We start from the raw sequence: 17,874 nt of genomic DNA, 5'->3' as shown, positions 1-17,874 counted from the left end.
CTCAGCCTTCCTTGTGGTCCAACTTTCACAGCCATACATTGCAACTGGGAAAACCATAGCTTTGACTATACGCACTTTTGTTGGCAGGGTGATGTCTCTGCTTTTTAGTACGCTGTCTAGATTTGTCAGAGTTTTCCTCCCCAGGAGCAAGTGTCTTAATTTCATTAAATTAATGCAGTCAAAGGTTAACTGGGCCACATTTGCATTAAACATTTTACTTAATAAATTTATTGGCCCGCCATCTCGTTGCGAAGCATTGAACGGTGAATAAAATCCATGAGCTGGGCTTCGCAATGTGCGAAGATAAAGTGTACTGAAAATTTTGCGTGACACGTGAACATGACCTCTAAAGCTATGTCTCTTGAAAAACAATTTCAGCTGTCCCTCAACTTTGCTAAATCATGTATTTCATGCCTTTTTAGCTAAACAAAAGAACTGATAAACTGATTTCCTATTGGTTTGGCCAAATCAAATAACAGAATGCAAGATTGAGTTGATGGTAAAGACTTTGGGGCATATTTGCACATAACATTCCTCCCCCCCCAAGACATCTAGAAATTCATAGTAATTGAACTGTTGGACCAGATCAAGTATTTTATCCAAGTTTGAAAGTTTAGAAATAAACTCATCTGAGCCATTGACTTGATCATAAATGGCCAAAATGGAGCCAATTGGCGCTCCTTAAAAAGACTGCATTTGTAGATTGAAAGTTAAGTTTTTGATTAGAACCTCTTCATTGTAGAAAGGAAGAGATGAAATAAAACAGATTGAAGGATAATCTTCCAAGGCTATACACCAAAGACAAATTCCTTGTGTGTCCAATCACACGACCAATAAAAAATTCTATTCCAATATTTATTCCATTCTATTCTCTATTCTATTCCAATATTCTATTTATTTTCTATTCTATTCCAATATTTATTCTATTTTCTATTCTATTCCAATATTCTATTTATTTTCTATTCTATTCCAATATTTATTCTATTTTCTATTCTATTCCAATATTCTATTTTCTATTCTATTCCAATATTCTATTTTCTATTCTATTCCAATATTTATTCTATTTTCTATTCTATTCCAATATTCTATTTATTTTCTATTCTATTCCAATATTCTATTCTATTCCAATATTTATTCTATTTTCTATTCTATATTCTATTCCAATATTCTATTCCAATATTCTATTCCATTCTATTCCATTCCTTTTCTGCGAGTCAAAAACACCCAATCCCCATAGAAGCGCGTGGCTCCCAAAGGAGAAAAGCTCAACGCGCAGGCGCGCTCGGGCCCTCCGCGCGCCTCTTCAAAAGCCTCGAAGGTTTCCCTTCTCCCACCAACCCCTTGCTCCTTTCTCTGACGCCATCAATCCGCGCCGGAAGTGAAGCGGAACAGTTTCCGGGCGGAGCCGGCGCGATGGCGGCTGACACGCAGGTGGGTGCTGCTGTCGAAGGCCGGAGAGCGGCACGAAAGGAAAAAAAAATAAAATATGAAGCGGGCTTAAGGCAGGCCGAGAAGCCGCTCGCCCCGACGCCCGGCTCGGCTCTGTTCCTCGGGCGAGAAGCCGCGTTTCCTTCCGCCGGCTCACGAGCGAGCGGCTTCTCGGCTCCGCGCTTGGGCCGGTTTTTAAGGCGGCTCCGTGCGGGTTGCAGAGGGGCGCAAGGAGCCTCTCTTCCCCCCCCCTCTCTCCCTGACGCCCTCAGGAATCCGTGGTGGTCCCATGGTTCCCAGCGCGGGCGTCGGGCGTAGCCATAGGGAGGATGATGGGTTTTGTAGTCCCCAAGCCCCGGGCAACTGCGGGGGGGGGTTCCTGAAAGCCCCCGGGGCAGGGTTTCCCCGAAGACGTCAGTGAGGCTGGGAAATCCTTGGATGTGGAAAAGCAGGACAGGTAGTCCTCGCCTTACGACCGCAGTCTGACACCCCCCCCCCTTCACGTCGCTAATGCTTAGTTTAGTTTTAGTTTAGTTTTATTAGATTTTTATACCGCCCTTCTCCCGAAGGACTCAGGGCGGTGTACAGCCAAATGGTAAAACCACACAATATACACATTAAAACAAAAACTTAAAACAAGCATATACATTAATGGCCAAAATTTAAAACGATCAATTTAAAACCCTAAAATTAATAAATAACCTCAATTAAAATGAAATAAAACTTTTAAGCCAGTCCCGCTTGAATGAATAGATGCGTTTTCAGCTCCCGGCGAAAGGTCCGAAGATCAGGCAATTGCCGTAAACCAGGGGGAAGTTCGTTCCAAAGAGTAGGAGCTCCCACAGAGAAGGCCCTACCCCTGGAGGCCGCCAGCTGCCAGCTAAGCGAGAAATCGGTCCAGGGAGTGTTTCCCCCTCCTCCTTCAATTTTACAACCTATCTCGCCATCTTTGTTAAGCGAATCTCTCCTTAAGCCATTAGTATAGTATAGCCCAGTGGTTCCCAACCTTTTTTTTGGCCACGCCCCACCTAAGTTCACCCCCCCACCACCACCACACACACATATAATTCTTACTATTTGAAAAGTGAACTCCTACCCACTTGGAGGAAGTCTAAAAGGCCGTTCACTTGATTTAAACAAGTTTCCAGTTGCCCCCATTTAAAAATCAAATTCAAATTAGTATCAAATTTCCAAATGTCTTAAGTGGGGAAAAAGGTGGTGGACAAACGCCCCAAAGTCTTTACCAACCGCCAACACAATCTTGCATTCCGTAATTCGATTTGGCCAAACCGATAGGAAATCAAAATTTTTCACAAATTTCTGTTGTTTAGCTAAAAAAGCATGAAATGCAAGATTTAGCAGAGTTGAGGGACAGCTACAATTATATGTCAAGAGTCGTAGCTTTAGATCATGTTCACATGACACGTAAAATGGTCAGCGGACAAGTTGTATCTTTGCATGCTACGGAAGTCCAGCTCATGGGCTTTATTTACCATTCAATGCAACGAGATGGATGGCCAATAAAGAAATGTGAATGTCCCAAAGTCTTTACCAACCATCAACTCAATCTTGCATTCTGTAATTTGATTTGGCCAAATCAAAGTTTCTCAGTTCTATTGGTTAGCTAAAAAAGCATGACATACAAGATTCAGCAGAGAATAGAATAGAATAGAATTCTTCATTGGCCAAGTGTGATTGGACACACAAGGAATTTGTCTTTGGTGCGCATGCTCTCAGTGTACATAAAAAGAAAAGATACGTTCGTCAAGAATCATAAGGTACAACACTTAATGATAGTCATAGGGTACAAATAAGCAATCAAATCATACTAGAAAACAATATAAATCGTAAGAATACAGAAACAAGTTACATAAGTGGGAGGAGATGGGTGATAGATTAATAGTAATAGTAATGCAGACTTAGTGAATAGTTTGACAGTGTTGAATGAATTACTTGTTTAGCAGAGTGATGGCGTTCGGAAAAAAACCTGTTCTTGTGTCTAGTTGTTCTGGTGTGCACTTGTTCTGGAGTTGAGGGACAGCTACTATTATATTTCAAGAGTCGTAGCTTTGGGCTTTCTTTTTATATTTATTTTAAAAGGATCACCTGAGTAATGCAAAATGGTATGGAGCCTTCTTGGAACTGCTGAAAGGACTGTGTTGTGGCGTTGTGCTTTCTGCCCTGTGTCTCTTCACTGTTGAACATGGGCGTCTCTGATGATCTTTACTCGATTATTCTTGATCCTTTTTATTATCTTTTGCATCTCCAACGATCTTCTCTTCCCCTACCCCAAATCTCTAACATTTGTTTAGGTTTTGGAAACACTGAAGAGATTTGCAGTGAAAGTGACCACCTCCAGTGTGAAGGAACGCAGAGAAATCCTCAGCGAACTTGGAAGATGCATTACTGGGAAAGGTACTTATACGATGTCAAAATATGGGTCGTCCTTGACTTACAACCGCGATTGCACTCCGCATTTCTGCTGCTAAGCGAGACAGTTGTGAAGCGAGCTTTGCCTCAATTTTACAACCTTTCTTGTTACGTTGAATCACCGAAGCTGTTAATAACACAGTTGTTAATCTGGATTTGAATTGAATCTGTTTGTGTGAAAGCTCGCAAAAGTCGGATGTCTCTGGGTCACGGCAACTGTGATAAATCCAGGCCAGCTGCCAAGCATCCAAATTTTGATCACGTGACCACGGGGTTGCTGCAAAGGTCATGCGTGTGGAAAAATGGTCGTAAACCCCCTTTCCAGTGCCATTTTAACTTTGGCCACTAAACCAAAGTCGTAAGTTGAGGGCTACTTGTAGCACTGAATAGAAAAAGAATCTAAAAAAGTTTAATGAAATCTCAGTGGAAGCTCTGGACACAAGGGTGGGTGTTTTCATCAGAATCGCAATGTGTGAAACGGCTTCTCTGCCTCTGGACCAATGACCATAGTCCCCTTCAAAATCTGCCCGTTGGTTGATCATCATTATCATCATCATCATCATTTTAGCCACCGTCTACCCACTGCAGGAGGAAGGCCTCTTCCTCATGCTTCCAACTCAACAGTCCTTTTTTTTAATTAATATTATTTTATTTGAATTTATATCCCGCCCTTCTCCGAAGACTCAGGGCGGCTTACATTGTGTAAGGCAATAGTCTCATCCATTTGTATACTATATACAAAGTCAACTTGTATTGCCCCCCCCCCAACAATCTGGGTCCTCATTTTACCTACCTTATAAAGGATGGAAGGCTGAGTCAACCTTGGGCCTGGTGGGACTAGAGACTGCAGTAATTGCAGGCAGCTGTGTGTTAATAACAGGCTGCATTAGCCTGTTGAGCCACTTCCCAGCCCTGAGCTTTTCATCGCCAATTGAGCCCGCCATACTTGCTGATGTTGTCCATCCATTTTGTTTTAGGTCTCTTTTGTGGACGCTTTTTGATTTTAGATCAGCGTTGGTTGATGTTTGTGGGGGAAAATAGAAACCGCAAAGGGCAGGGGTGTCAAAACTCAAGGCCCCGCGGCTGGATCCGGTCCATGGGGTGCTTAGATCTGGCCTGCAGGGCCGCCCTGCAAACTGAAGAACCAGCCCGCTGGGCCTCTGCCAGCAAAAAATGGAGCTTGTGAGGGCTCTGTTTTTGCTGGCAGAGCATTGCAGGAGGCAGCTGCAGGCGAAAACGGAGCTCGAGAGCCCGTTTTCGCTGGCCGAGCTCTCGGACCACCACAGTGTTCAGCTGTGTCCCACCCTGGCCACGCCTTCCCCTCCCGTTCCCCCGAAGTCAAACACAACCCTAATGTGGCCCACAATGAAATCGAGTTTTGACACCCCTGACCTAGGGCGTTAAAACATTGTTTTTGATTTGAAGCATTGCTTTTCACTGAACTTCCGTGTTGAATTTGGTTTGGTCTTCCGTAGATCTGCCCGAAGGCGCAGTGAAGGGTCTGTGTAAACTTTTCTGCCTCACTCTGCACCGATACAGGTAATTGTGTCAAACTGGATAGTCAGAAGACTTTGCTCTCGGGTTCAGATAACATTTATTTGTTCTGGCGCAGTATATGGAAGCAGATTTAGAAGCTTAACGATAAGGGCTTCTCTCTTATTTAAAATTGTCTGCTTCTTTTGTTTTAAGCACTGTTCCCATTGGCCCTCATTTTTTTGTGTTGAGATATTATTTGTGTTTTATTGTATAGTATTGTAATTGTTAGGGGACACAGTGGCTCAGACGCTGAGCTGTCGATCAAAAGGCAGGCAGTTCAGCGGTTCAAATCCCTAGTGCCGCGTAACGGGGTGAGCTCCCATGACTTGTCCTAGCTTCTGCCAACCTAGCAGTTCGAAAGCACATAAAAAATGCAAGTAGAAAAATAGGGACAACCTTTGGTGGGAAGGGAACAGCGTTCCGTGCGCCTTTGGCATTGAGTCATGCCTGCCACATGACCACGGAGACGTCTTCGGACAGTGCTGGCTTTTCGGCTTTGAAACGGAGATGAGCACCGCCCCCTAGAACGACTAGCACATATGTGTGAAGGGAACCTTTACCTTTTTATGGTAATATAGGGTGCTTAGCCAATTGTATAAATGAACAAAAAAAATGTATACAATTTTATACTCCAAAAAATACGGTATATCTAATTTGGTGAAAAGGAAAAGGGGGTGAAAATTTAGGTGCGTCTTATACCACAAATGTAGCCCCTCTGACCCACTGGCCCCCACCCTTTGGCTTCTCTGCCTCCCAGCAATTTACCTCCTTGCAGCAAGCAGCAAGAAGAAATAGCCCATTTCAGCTTCAGTACAACCTGATTAGCACAAGTTGATTGCCCCTTGGCTCCACCTCCCCACTCTCAGCTGTTTTGCGGGGGCCTCCGCTGCGTGCTGCAAGGAGGTAAATTGCTGGGAGCAGATTTTTTTTTTCCTTGTGTAATCAAGCTATGCTGAAAACGAAAACGAAAGCAAAGCAGGCTGTTTGCTGCAAGGAGGCAACCTTGCTGGGAGGCAGAGGCAGATTTCTTTTTCTTGTTTTCCTCACCAAAAAAAAGGGTAGCTGCATCTTATAGTCTGGAGCATTTTATACTCCCAAAAATACGGTACTCAATTCCTGCAACCGTTCTTCATATGTTTTAGCCTCCAAGCCCCTAATCCTGTTTAGCAAAAGTTTATCTTCGGTAAACTTCGCTATTGAAATAAACAGGCAGTTTCTTAGGAAAGCTTGATTGAGGACAGGATATTTCAGAATCAGATTTTTTCAGCTCACGAATTCTCTTCCCTTCCCGTCTCTCAAATTGCCACATTTTTTTTTTTTTTGCTAGAGATGCTGCGTCACACAGAGCCCTTCAAACGGCTCTTCGTCAGCTTGCCGAATGCCAGCCGGAAGTGACGGCGAAGAATCTTTTGTACTCCCTGCAGTCTTCAGGAATCAGCAGCAAATCTGGCGGATCCAGGTGAGAGATGCGCGCTGTCCCAAAGATCTCTTTGGGAACAGAACCAAAGAAGCTTCTTGGGTGAGAAGCGAAATGTTTTCAAAGAAAAAAACCCCAAGAAAGTCCAATTGCTTTTGGGGAAAAAAGCACCTTTTGGGACAACCATGACCTGGAAGGTTGAGAATCTCCTTAGACTCTTTGGGAATTAGTTTCAGAAACCAGTACAGCCTGCTCCTTTGAAACCGTTTTCACCTCTTAGCTTTATAATATCTTAGACTTATATACCGCTTCACAGTGCTTTAGTGCCCTCTCTGAGCGGTTTACAGAGTCAGCATCTTGCAAACCCCAACAATCTGGGTCCTCATTTTACCGACCTCGGAAGGATGGAAGGCTGAGTCAAACTTGAGCCGGTGAGACTTGAACTGCTGGCTGCCAGCAGTCAGCAGAATTAGCCTGCAATACTGCATTCTAACCACTGCGCCACCTTAGTCTGGCCGACCTTACAGGGCTGATAAAATTAAGAGTAGCTATCAGATGTCCTTTGACGAGCGGTGCAGTGGCCTAGAGGTGGAGCTCTCGCCTCACAATCAGGAGGCTGTGAGTTCGATCCTAGGTAGAGGCAGATATTTCTCTGGGCATTTCGAGAATATATCTGCTGATACATAACTCCGCATTGGCGGGCAGGAAGGGCATCCGGCCAGTAAAACACTCATCTCCATTCAGTTGCCTCGACTCCACCCCTCAAGGGGTTACAGGGTCGTTCAAAGAAGATGATAACGAGGTGATCAGATGTCTTGGAATTTATTTGTCCCTGGCCATTGTACAAACGGTTGAGGAAATTGCAATCAAATTGTATCAGGGCAATGAAATGAATTCACATGAATCGGTGGTTCACTAGAATTGTGCATCTTGGTGCAGCTGCAATCCTTCGGCTTACTCTATAACGTTTGACTTAACTTTTCCATCTGCACCAGCGATGGGAGTCGTATGATATTGCCAGAAGTCTGAGGTAATTCCCTTGTTTTTCCTTTCTTGTCACAGCAAGAGCAGTGGTTCTGCTGCTTCTCTGGCTCTCTCATGGACCTGTCTGCTCGTTCGCATTGTCTTCCCGACGCAAGACAAGAGGCATGGAGAAACTTGGGAGAAACTGGTACGAAGCCTTGATTCTCCTGTGACCTTTTACCCTTAACCTTGGTTAGATTACAGGTAGTCCTTTGTGGTCCTTTAGGACCACAACTGAACCCCCAAGCTTCTGTGCCCAAGCAAGACAGTTGTTAAGTGAGTTTTGCCCCGTTTTACGATCTTCCCTGCCACAGTTGTTAAGGGAATCACTGCAGTTGTTAAGTTAGGGCAGGAGTCGGCAACCCGTTGCTCTGGAGCCGCGTGTGGCTCTTTCATCCCTGTGCTGCGGCTCCCTGTTACCAGTCGGTGCTACAATTTTGAGAGGAGGTGAAAAGCCACGGCGCACCAGGAGGAGACTCTATGGCAAGGGGCGGGTTTTCCAATCGGCTCCACAATTGAAAGGGCTTTTGGTTAGGAGAGGTAGAGGAAAAAAGATGCCGCGCAAGGAAGAGACTCTATGATGGGGAAACCGGACTTCCGGTCGGCTCCAGAACTGAACGGTGGGCTTCCGGTTAGGACCTTTGCGGCTCTTTGAGTGTTTAAGGTTGCCGACCCCTGAGTTAAGGTTACTAAGATAATTGGTGCTTTCTCTTCCCAACTGTCAAGGGGGTGTAAATGCCTCAAGATTCGGCATTGTGTAGAGAAGGAAGAATTTAATTGGGTCAACAAATTGAACTTTTGGCATAAGGTCTTGGAATAAATTTCGATGAAGTACCGTATTTTTCGGACTATAAGACGCACCTTTTCGTCTCCCAAAAGGGGGTGAAAATGACTGTGCATCTTACAGGCCGAATATTGCTGTAGCCCTGCCCACCCGCCTGCCGTTTTTGGCCTCCGCATGCTCCATTTTCAGGCCTTTTTTCAGCCTTTTTAAGGCCTTTTTTCAGCTCATTTTTGGAGCTTTTTTCAGCCTGTTTTCGAGGCTTCTTTCAGCCTGTTTTCGAGGCTTTTTTGGCCCACTTTCTAGGCTTTTTTCAGCCTGTTTTTGAGGCTTTTTTCAGCCTGTTTTTGAGCCTTTTTTTGGCCCATTTTCTAGGCTTTTTTCAGCCTGTTTTGGAGGATTTTTTTTCAACCCGTTTTTGAGGCTTTTTTCAACCTGTTTTCGAGACTTTTTCAGCCTGTTTTCGAGGCTTTTTTTGGCCCACTTTCTAAGCTTCTTTCAGCCTGTTTTGGAGGCTTTTTTGGCCTGTTTCTGAGGCTTTTTTTTTGGCCCTTTTTTTTTTGAAAAAAAAAAAGAAAAAAGGCTGGAAAAGGGCCAAGAAAAAAAGCCTGGAAATTTATTTATTTATTTATTTATTTATTAAATTTTTATACCGCCCTTCTCCCAAAGGACTCAGGGCGGTGTACAGCCAAAATAAAACACAATATATATAAAACCATTATTAAATTAATGGTTAATTTAATTTAAATAAATTAAAACCAAAATTTAAAATAGAGCATATTACAAAAAGGCCGATAGTTAAAAATTTAAATATAAAATTTAAAAAATTTAAAACCCCAAAACAATAAAAACCCCAGTTTAAAATATTAAAAACTATTATGCCAGATGGGGCACGCGGAGGCCAAAAACCATTTTTTCTTTTTCTCCTCTTCTAAATTTACATGCATCTTATAGTCAGGTGTGTCTTACAGCTTGAAAAATACGGTAATATTCAAAAATGATGGAAGTTGTAGATGGTGAGTTTCCTAGGCCAAAATACCTGGAGGGATGACAGAAGAGTTCTAGTAGTCCGAAATGTCTCGAGGGCCTCATGCTGGGGAAGACTGAGGCAGACGTCCTGGTCCCCTCAGCCCTTGCTTGGTTCAAAATAAGGAGCCCCGCGAAATACGGCTGCTGACCAGCAGTGTCCACAAGCTAGGAACAGATCACGAATTAAATGATCCCTTTGTTTGACTTTGTTAACAGGTGGAAGTTCAGTGTTTCCTTTTGTTGGAGATCCTGGGTGGCTCCCGAAAACCTGTGGTGAATGGAGCCGTGAAGAAGTTGAACAGACTCTGGAAAGAGGTGAAGTTACATTTTCAGCAACAAATCCTTTCACTGTGGAAGCACTTCAGGATTAGTTACTAATACTAATTATTCCAACGCAGAACTATTAGCATTAATAACTCTCAGAGTTCCCCAGCCAGCGTGTTTTGCTGGGGAATTCTGGAAGTCCACATGCTTTCAAAGTTGCCAAGACGTGAGAAATCTGCATTGGGGGTGTAGGGGTTGCAGCGGGGGTGAAATGCGCTCGGTTCGGACCAGATCGCCTGATCTGGTAGCGATGGCTGCGGATGGTTCAGAGAACCGGTAGCAAAAATCCCTGCTCCCCCCCCCCCCACAACCATGCTCAGCTGAGCTGCCTGATCATCAGAGGGTTTTTTAAAAAACTTTTAAAAGCATTTTTTCTTCGCCCAAAAAATGCTATTAAAAGTAAAAAAAAAAAAAAAGGCTCTGATGATCTCATGGCTCAGCTGGGATTGTCAGAACCTTTTAAAAGCCGAAGAGGTTGTAAAAAAAATGCTTTTAAAAGGCTCTGACGATCTCAAGTGAGTTGCCTGATCGTCAGAGGCTTTTTTTTCTTTTAAAGGCCAAAAAAAAATCCTTTTAAAAGAAAACAAAAGCCTCTGATGGTCAGGCAACTCAGCTGGGATCGTCAGAGCCTTTTAAAAGCATTTTTTCTACAATTCGAAGAGGTTGTAAAAAAATGCTTTTAAAAGTAAAAAAAAAGTTGGCCACGCCTACCCAGAACACCCACCACCAAGCCATGCCCACAGAACCGGTAGTACAAATTTTACACTTCACCACTGGGTTGCAGGTCAAAGCAGGCACTTCTCTTTGGCTTCTCATATGCCGTTATCATATTGGGGGACTCCGCCCCCCCGAGCCAGTCCTCATGGAGGAGAGTGACTCGAAGACTGAGGGAGAGGAGCCAGCAAGGCCTCCCTCGCCAGGACCCTCCTCGCTGGCACCACCCCAAGTTCCAGCTGCTGGCCAGGAGGAGGAGCTGACAAGGCCTCCCTCTCCTGCACCCTCCTCCTCCCTGGCAACGCCTCAAGTCCCAGCTGCTGACGATCAATCCTGGATTGATCCGAGGCAGCGACAAAAAAATAAGCGTGCGCAGCAGTGGAAAAGGTGTAGCAGGCTCAGAGATTGTTGAGTCACTGAGCCACACCCCACAGGGTATAAAAGCGGGTGGAGCTGCCCTGTGGCCCTTGTGACGGACAAAAAAAGCTACCAAGGATGCACTGCAGCTCAGTTTTTGGAGGGTTAAAGGACTTTGTCAGTGAGTTTTTGGCAACGGATCTTGGACACGAGATAACGGACTCAGAACTTGGCCGGCCTTTGCACGGTCACTGCCAAGTATTTCCTCAACTGAAGAAAATCAGGTCTGCAGCAAATAAAAAGACTGGGAGACACGCGTCTTTGCGTTTGCTCTGTGAAGTGGGGAGGGGGACATAACAGTTATTTATTTTCTTTCATTTCCTTTGACCTCAGAATCCTGGGCTGGTAGATCAATATCTCTCCATAATCCTTCATTTGGAAGCTAATCAGGGATATGCGATCATGCTGGGCCTGCTTGTGCAGTTCTGCACTAGCCAGAAAGATCTCAGCACCATCAACAAACACAAGGTAAGGTGTTTTTTTTTTTTTTAAAGGCTATTTGGGGTTGGAGAAAGATAGCGGCTGCTTAGCAAAAGGCGAGCAGTGCAGTAGGGCGAGAGACAGGTAGACCTCGACTTATGATCGCAATGGAGGCCAAAATTTCCGTTGCTAAGCGAGACAGCAGTTGTGAGCTTTCCCTCATTTTACAACCTTTCTTGCCACCATTGTTCGACGGAAGAGCTTGTAAAAAAAAATGCTTTTCAAAGGCTCTGACGATCCCAGCTGAGTTGCCTGATCGTCAGAGGCTTTTCTTTTCTTTTAAAGGCAAAAAAAAAAAGCTTTTAAAAGAAAAGAAAAACCTCTGACGATTAGGCAACTCAGCTGGGATTGTCAGAGCCTTTTAAAAACATTTTTTTTGCAACCTCTTCAGCTGAAGAGGTTGTAGAAAAAAATGCTTTTAAAAGTTAAAAATAAAAAGTTGGCCACGCCCACCCGGTCACATTATCCCCCCCACCAAGCCACGTCCACAGAACCAGTAGTAACAAATTTTACATTTTACCACTGGGCTGTATAATGTTTGTGATTTCCATAGCGAACCCACATCCTCTGACCCACTTTGAAGTGATACGTGTCGTAACATGTCACAGACTTGAGATTCATATTGTTGTGTCCCACTCCTCCGCTGACGACCGGGTCAGGGAAATCCGAATCAGGCGTGCCTCTGCAGCTCTGCCAAAGTCCTAGCAAAGTTCTCAAGGCGGGCAGGAGACCAGAAAGTGACTTCAGCAAGATATGTTAGACTTTGCCTGACTCAGAGAATGCCAGAAAGCAGATCCTTTATATAGGCCATGGGGTGTGGCTCCATGACTCAGCACTTATCCAGGCCTGCCCCTCCCTTCCTTCTGTCGCCGCCCCCTTTCAATTCTTCTGAAGCGAGGGTCACTCCAGTCTGCAGCTGTTGGTAATTGACCTCCCTCAGGTTCACATGCTGTGGGGGAGGGGGAGAGGTCTAGTTGCTCCGTTTGCCTGGGCATGGAGCCAGAGCTGGGGGCTGGAGGTGCTTCCTCCTCCTCAGCCTGTCTGGGCATGGAGCCAGGGCTGGGGCCGGGAGGCATACTAGGACATTCCTCAGCGTTCGGAAGCAGATAAGAAGGCCCCGGCTGCGGTGAAAGCGGGCGAGACACAACACATACACTGTAGCAACTGGTTCTCCCGGTAACAGAAATGTGAGCGCATGTGCGTGTGTGCGGTGTCACAAAACACAGCCATTCGCCTGTGTGCGCTGTCCGTGCATGCATGCGACGTCAAACAACATGGCAATTCGCTCGCGCGCGCCATCCGCACCTGCGTGTAGCAAAAACACAGCGATATAGGACAGGATTGTGTCCATTGACACTACCGGTTCGCCCGAACCGGCTGAATTCCATCTCTGCATGTCAGTATCATGACTATTTTCGTTCTTCAGGCTGCCCTGCTTGATTTCTACGTGAAGACCATCCTGATGAGCAAGACCAAGCCTCATAAACACGTCTTGGTGAGAGAAATCCCTCAAAAGCCCCCTCAGGCCTAGAGAAAAGAAAGGGAAGAGGGGAGGAAGAAAGGGAGGGGAAATAAGAGTAGGAGAGACGGTTAGACAGGGAGGAAGAAAGGAGGAGGGGGAGAAAGGGAGGGGAAGTAGAGAAGAGTAGGAGAGGAGGGAAGAAGAAAAAAAAGAAGGAAGGATAAAAGAAGGGAGGGAGAGGAAAGAGAAAGAAGAAAGATTGCTGTGGAACAAAAAAGATGAAATGGAAGAAAGGCAACCCCGAATATGTTTGAACATACTAGGATAAAGACTGAATTATCTAAAAAATAATTAAAGAGAATAAATATCAGTAAAAAATGGAGAAATTAGAACTTGAGGGCGAATGAAGATGCGGTTTACATAAATAAGCATAGAAATATTAAGATGATTAAAACTTTGGCAGAAATTGTAACTAAGTAAAATCTATTTGGATATGAGAAGTTGTATAACGTATGATATGGCCAATACTCTGTTCATAAAATATGTGGGAGAGGGAATAAGAAAAATTGATTTTAAAAAAAAGGACCCCTCAAACCATGAATTCGGGTGCTAATTTGGGCCCCGGTAAACTCTGCATAGACTTGCGCTGCCATAAGCCAATTTTAGCAAAAGCTTCTGTAGACCGGAATCTGCTTTGCCTGTGGCATCTGAGGTGCAGGCCGTCCTCGACTTACGACGACAGATTGAGCCCAGAATTCATGTCGCTAAGCGAGAAATTTGTTCAGTGAGTTTTGCCTCCATTTTCTGGCCACGTTCGTTAAGTGAATCACTGCACTTGTTAAGTGAACCTGGCTTCCCTATTGGCTCTGCTTGTCATGTGGTCACAAAGAGGGGATCACGTGCACCTAGACAGCGCAACCGTCATAAATAGGGACCAGTTGTCAAGCATCCGAATGCATGGAGATGCTGCAGCGGTCCTAAGTCTGAAAAATGGTCCTAAGTCACTTTTTTCCCCAGTTCCGTTGCAACTCCAAACAGTCACTAACACGAACTTCCCAAAGGTGGCCAGGTTCTCGGGATGGGTGGGCAATAGGCTGACTCTATAAACCTCAAGCAGTGTGAAGCAGTATATAAGTCTTAAGTGCTGTTGCTTATTAAAGCGGTGCTGGTTCCTTGCAGGACAATTGCACGCCTCTGCTCCGGTATGTGTCTCATTCCGAATTCAAGGACCTCATGTTGCCAGCTTTGCAGAAATCTCTCTTGAGGAGCTCAGAGAACGCCATCGAAAGTGAGTGATTGAGGGAATTCAGATGGAGCGGCGGTCACCAACCGGTGGTCCACGAGAAAATTTTGGTGGTCCGCAGAAAAATTATTTGCAATTTTTTTTATCTTGCACTAAATCAGGGGTCCTCAAACTACGGCCCCTGGGACGGATACGTGCAGTGAACGTTTGTGTTGCTGCAGAGAGTCTCCCCCTTTGGGGTCTTTTTGTGTGGGTGGAGGGGGGCAGAAATTCCGACTTGGGGTCTGCTTCGGCCTCCAGGTGCGGGGCTTTGGGCAAAGGCTGGAGGGAAGCGCCGCTGGTGGCAAAGAGCTGGAGGGCCTAACCTAACCCTAACCCACCAATCCTTCGTAAAAGTACCCATCACTTCAACCAAAGGGAGTCGAGGGTCTTTCTTTCCTAGGGACCTAGTTGGGACAAGCCTGACAATCCATTACATCCCGGCATCTCCAGAGGTCCCTCTTTTATTTTTCTATCGGTACCTCCGCAGCTGTGAATTCAAAATCGGCTGCAGTGGTTGGTTTTGGTGTGGCCGTCGGCACACTGGACTGAACGTACTTCTTCTTTTTCTGTCTTTAGCAATTTCCTGTTTATTGGCATCTGTCACCCTTGATCTCAGCCAGTACGCTCTGGACATCGTGAAAGGACTAGCCAGTAAGTGCTTTTGTTTACGTACCGTATTTTTCAGAGTATAAGACGCACCTTTTTCCCCCAAAAAAGAGGGTGAAAATCTGGGTGCGTCTTATACTCCGAAACGGCGGTTTCAGAGGCTGAAAAAATGAGACCTCCCCGAAAATAAGGCCAAGCACTTATATTTCGGGGTTCAAAACAATATAAGACAGGGTCTTATTTTCGGGGAAAGACGGTAGATTGCAAACTTACCTTTCCATTGGTCATGTAACAAATGCTTGTAAATGGAGGACTCCGGTATAGGATGATTCTAGGGACAGGATAATGGGACACGGTGGCTCAGGGGCTAGGACGTTGAGCTTGTCGATCGAAAGGTCGGCAGCTCAGCGGTTCGAATCCCTAGTGCTGCCGTGTAACGGGGTGAGCTCTTGTTACTTGTCCCAGCTTCTGCCAACCTAGCAGTTTCGAAAGCACGTAAAAATGCAAGTAGAAAAAATAGGGACCACCTTTGGTGGGAAGGGAACCGCGTTCCGTGCGCCTTTGGCGTTGAGTCATGCCAGCCACATGACCACGGAGACATTTTTGGACAGCGCTGGCTCTTCGGCTTTGAAATGGAGATGAGCACTGCCCCCTAGAGTCGGCAACGACTAGCACAGATGTGCGAGGGGAACCTTTACCTTTACCTTTAGGGACAGGAATTACATCTGAAGAATGCTCCCGTAGGAAATTCCACCTGCCCATGGAGTGATTTTATCGAGCATCTCTGACTATGGCGTTGACAGTTCTTTTCCATTCAGCATTCTCATTCTGTTGCACCTCTTCCCCAAAATAAATCCCTAGTTCTTTTAACGGCTCCCATGTTTGATGTTTAGGCCAGTTGAAATCCAACAGTTCTCATCTGATGGACAAGGCCGTAGTTGCCCTAAAGAATTTGGCTCTGCAGTGCAGTGACCCGTCCACCATGGAGGCCTTCGGGAAGCACCTCTTCGCCATTTTGGGAGGTCAGTAATTCTTCCTTTGGGGGAAACGGCTTTGTCAGGCTCCAGAAACGAGCGAAGACCCCATTGTGATTTTTCCCAAGCAGATTGTTCCTCCCTTGAATGACCAACAGACCATTCAGGCAAAACCGTCTTTCGCCATCCTGAGTGAATATAGTTTAGGATTATTTAGTTTAGGATTATTATTTAGGAATATAGTTTAGGATTATTAAAAGCCAACACAATTCTGGGCTGTATCAACAGAGGGATAGAATCAAGATCACGTGAAGTGTTAGTGCCACTTGATAACGCCTTGGTAAGGCCACACTTGGAATATTGCATTCAGTTTTGGTCGCCACGATGTAAAAAGGATGTTGAAACTCTAGAAAGAGTGCAGAGAAGAGCAACGAAGATGATTAGGGGACTGGAGGCTAAAACATATGAAGAACGGTTGCAGGAACTCGGTATGCCTAGTTTAATAAAAAGAAGGACTAGGGGAGACAGGATAGCAGTGTTCCAATATCTCAGGGGTTGCCACAAAGAAGAGGGAGTCAAGCTATTCTCGAAAGCACCTGAGGGCAGGACAAGAAGCAGTGGGTGGAAACTACTCAAGGAGAGAAGCAACCTAGAACTAAGGAGAAATTTCCTGACAGTGAGAACAATTAATCAGTGGAACAACTTGCCTGCAGAAGTTGCAAATGCTCCAACACTGGAAATTTTTAAGAAAATGTTCGATAGCCATTTGTCTAAAATGGTGTAGGGTTTCTTGCCTGGGCAGGGGTTGGACTAGAAGACCTCCAAGGTTCCTTCCAACTCTGATATTATTATTATTATTTCTTTAAAACTCCACGTTAACTTCACAACTCCAATTTTTGACAGGTTCGGAAGGAAAACTGACTGTGGTGGCCCAAAAGATCAGCGTCCTCTCAGGTAAAGTTCTTAAAAGAGACGATCATAGAGAATGGAATTGCCGTATTTTTCGGACTGTAAGACGCACCGAGATTTCAACGTACAGATTTCAAACCTGAACTGTTCCTATTGGGTATCCTAGATAGAGAAATTTAATAAAGGAAATATATATATTATTATACATATTATAACTGCAGCGAGGATGGTATTTGCGCAAAGATGGAAAGTAGAGAAAATCCCTACGGAGGGGGAAGTAATTAAGAAAATATTGGATTGTGCAGAAATGAATAGATTGACGTTGACAATTAAAGAAAGAGAGGAATCAGAATACTTTAAGATATGGGGGCAATTTTACCATTGGTTAGAGAAGATATATATATATAGGGTAATGTTGTACCGTGTTTCCCCGAAAATAAGACCCTGTCTTATTTTTTTTTGAACCCTGAAATAAGTGCTTGGCCTTATTTTCGGGGAGGTCTTCTTATTTTGGGCCACATAGAGCAAGACGGGGTTCCTCTTGCCATCTTACCTGATTTCCAGTTTTTTCTCCCTAACCCTAACTACAAGAATTGGTGGGGAGGGGCTTATTTTTTTGGGGTGGTGGTGGTTATTTTAGCGCATGTGCTCAGAAGCCCGATTGGGCTTATTATCAGGGGATGTCTTATTTTAGGGGAAACAGGGTAATGAAATAAGCGAAGAAGAAAGAGGAGAAAGAAGATAGATGCCGTAAATGCATTAATAGAAAATCAAGAAATGTGGGAGAAACATTGTAATAAATGAAATTATAATATTAGGAAATGATAAATATTGGAGGAGTAAGAAGACACAAAAGATGTACTCAGATGATACATTGAATGATTGATTATGTATTGTATGTTTGTTTGTCTATAAAAAAAAACCTTTTTAAAAAAAGACACCAAGATTTCAAAGAGGAAAACAAGAAAAAAAAAAAGTTTTTGGCCTTCGCGCATCCGGTTTTTGCCCTTCCCGGGCCCCCGTTTTTGTGAAAAACAGGATGCGCAGAGTATTTGGGAG

The 17,874-nt window shown here is 44.7% G+C and overlaps 1 protein-coding gene across 2 annotated transcripts in view; it reads left to right on the top strand.

Moving 5' to 3' along the window:
* The first annotated feature begins 1,374 nt into the window (after positions 1–1,374).
* The window catches only part of GCN1 (GCN1 activator of EIF2AK4), an 80,733-nt gene continuing 64,233 nt past the window's right edge, over positions 1,375–17,874 (top strand). For both annotated transcript variants that reach the window (XM_058158466.1, XM_058158468.1), the window contains exons 1-12: positions 1,375–1,431; positions 3,741–3,843; positions 5,334–5,397; positions 6,722–6,853; positions 7,874–7,982; positions 9,861–9,959; positions 11,433–11,567; positions 13,006–13,074; positions 14,221–14,329; positions 14,903–14,977; positions 15,826–15,954; positions 16,810–16,860. In XM_058158466.1, the coding sequence (XP_058014449.1) occupies positions 1,414–1,431; positions 3,741–3,843; positions 5,334–5,397; positions 6,722–6,853; positions 7,874–7,982; positions 9,861–9,959; positions 11,433–11,567; positions 13,006–13,074; positions 14,221–14,329; positions 14,903–14,977; positions 15,826–15,954; positions 16,810–16,860 (1,093 nt within the window). In that variant the 5' untranslated portion in view covers positions 1,375–1,413. The remainder of the gene's footprint in view (positions 1,432–3,740; positions 3,844–5,333; positions 5,398–6,721; positions 6,854–7,873; positions 7,983–9,860; positions 9,960–11,432; positions 11,568–13,005; positions 13,075–14,220; positions 14,330–14,902; positions 14,978–15,825; positions 15,955–16,809; positions 16,861–17,874) is intronic.

This window comes from Ahaetulla prasina, chromosome 15, assembly GCF_028640845.1.
Source record: "Ahaetulla prasina isolate Xishuangbanna chromosome 15, ASM2864084v1, whole genome shotgun sequence".
In the NCBI taxonomy this organism is placed as follows: domain Eukaryota; kingdom Metazoa; phylum Chordata; class Lepidosauria; order Squamata; family Colubridae; genus Ahaetulla; species Ahaetulla prasina.
Note: the sequence above shows the minus strand (reverse complement) of the source record. Positions and strands in the feature narration are given on the sequence as shown.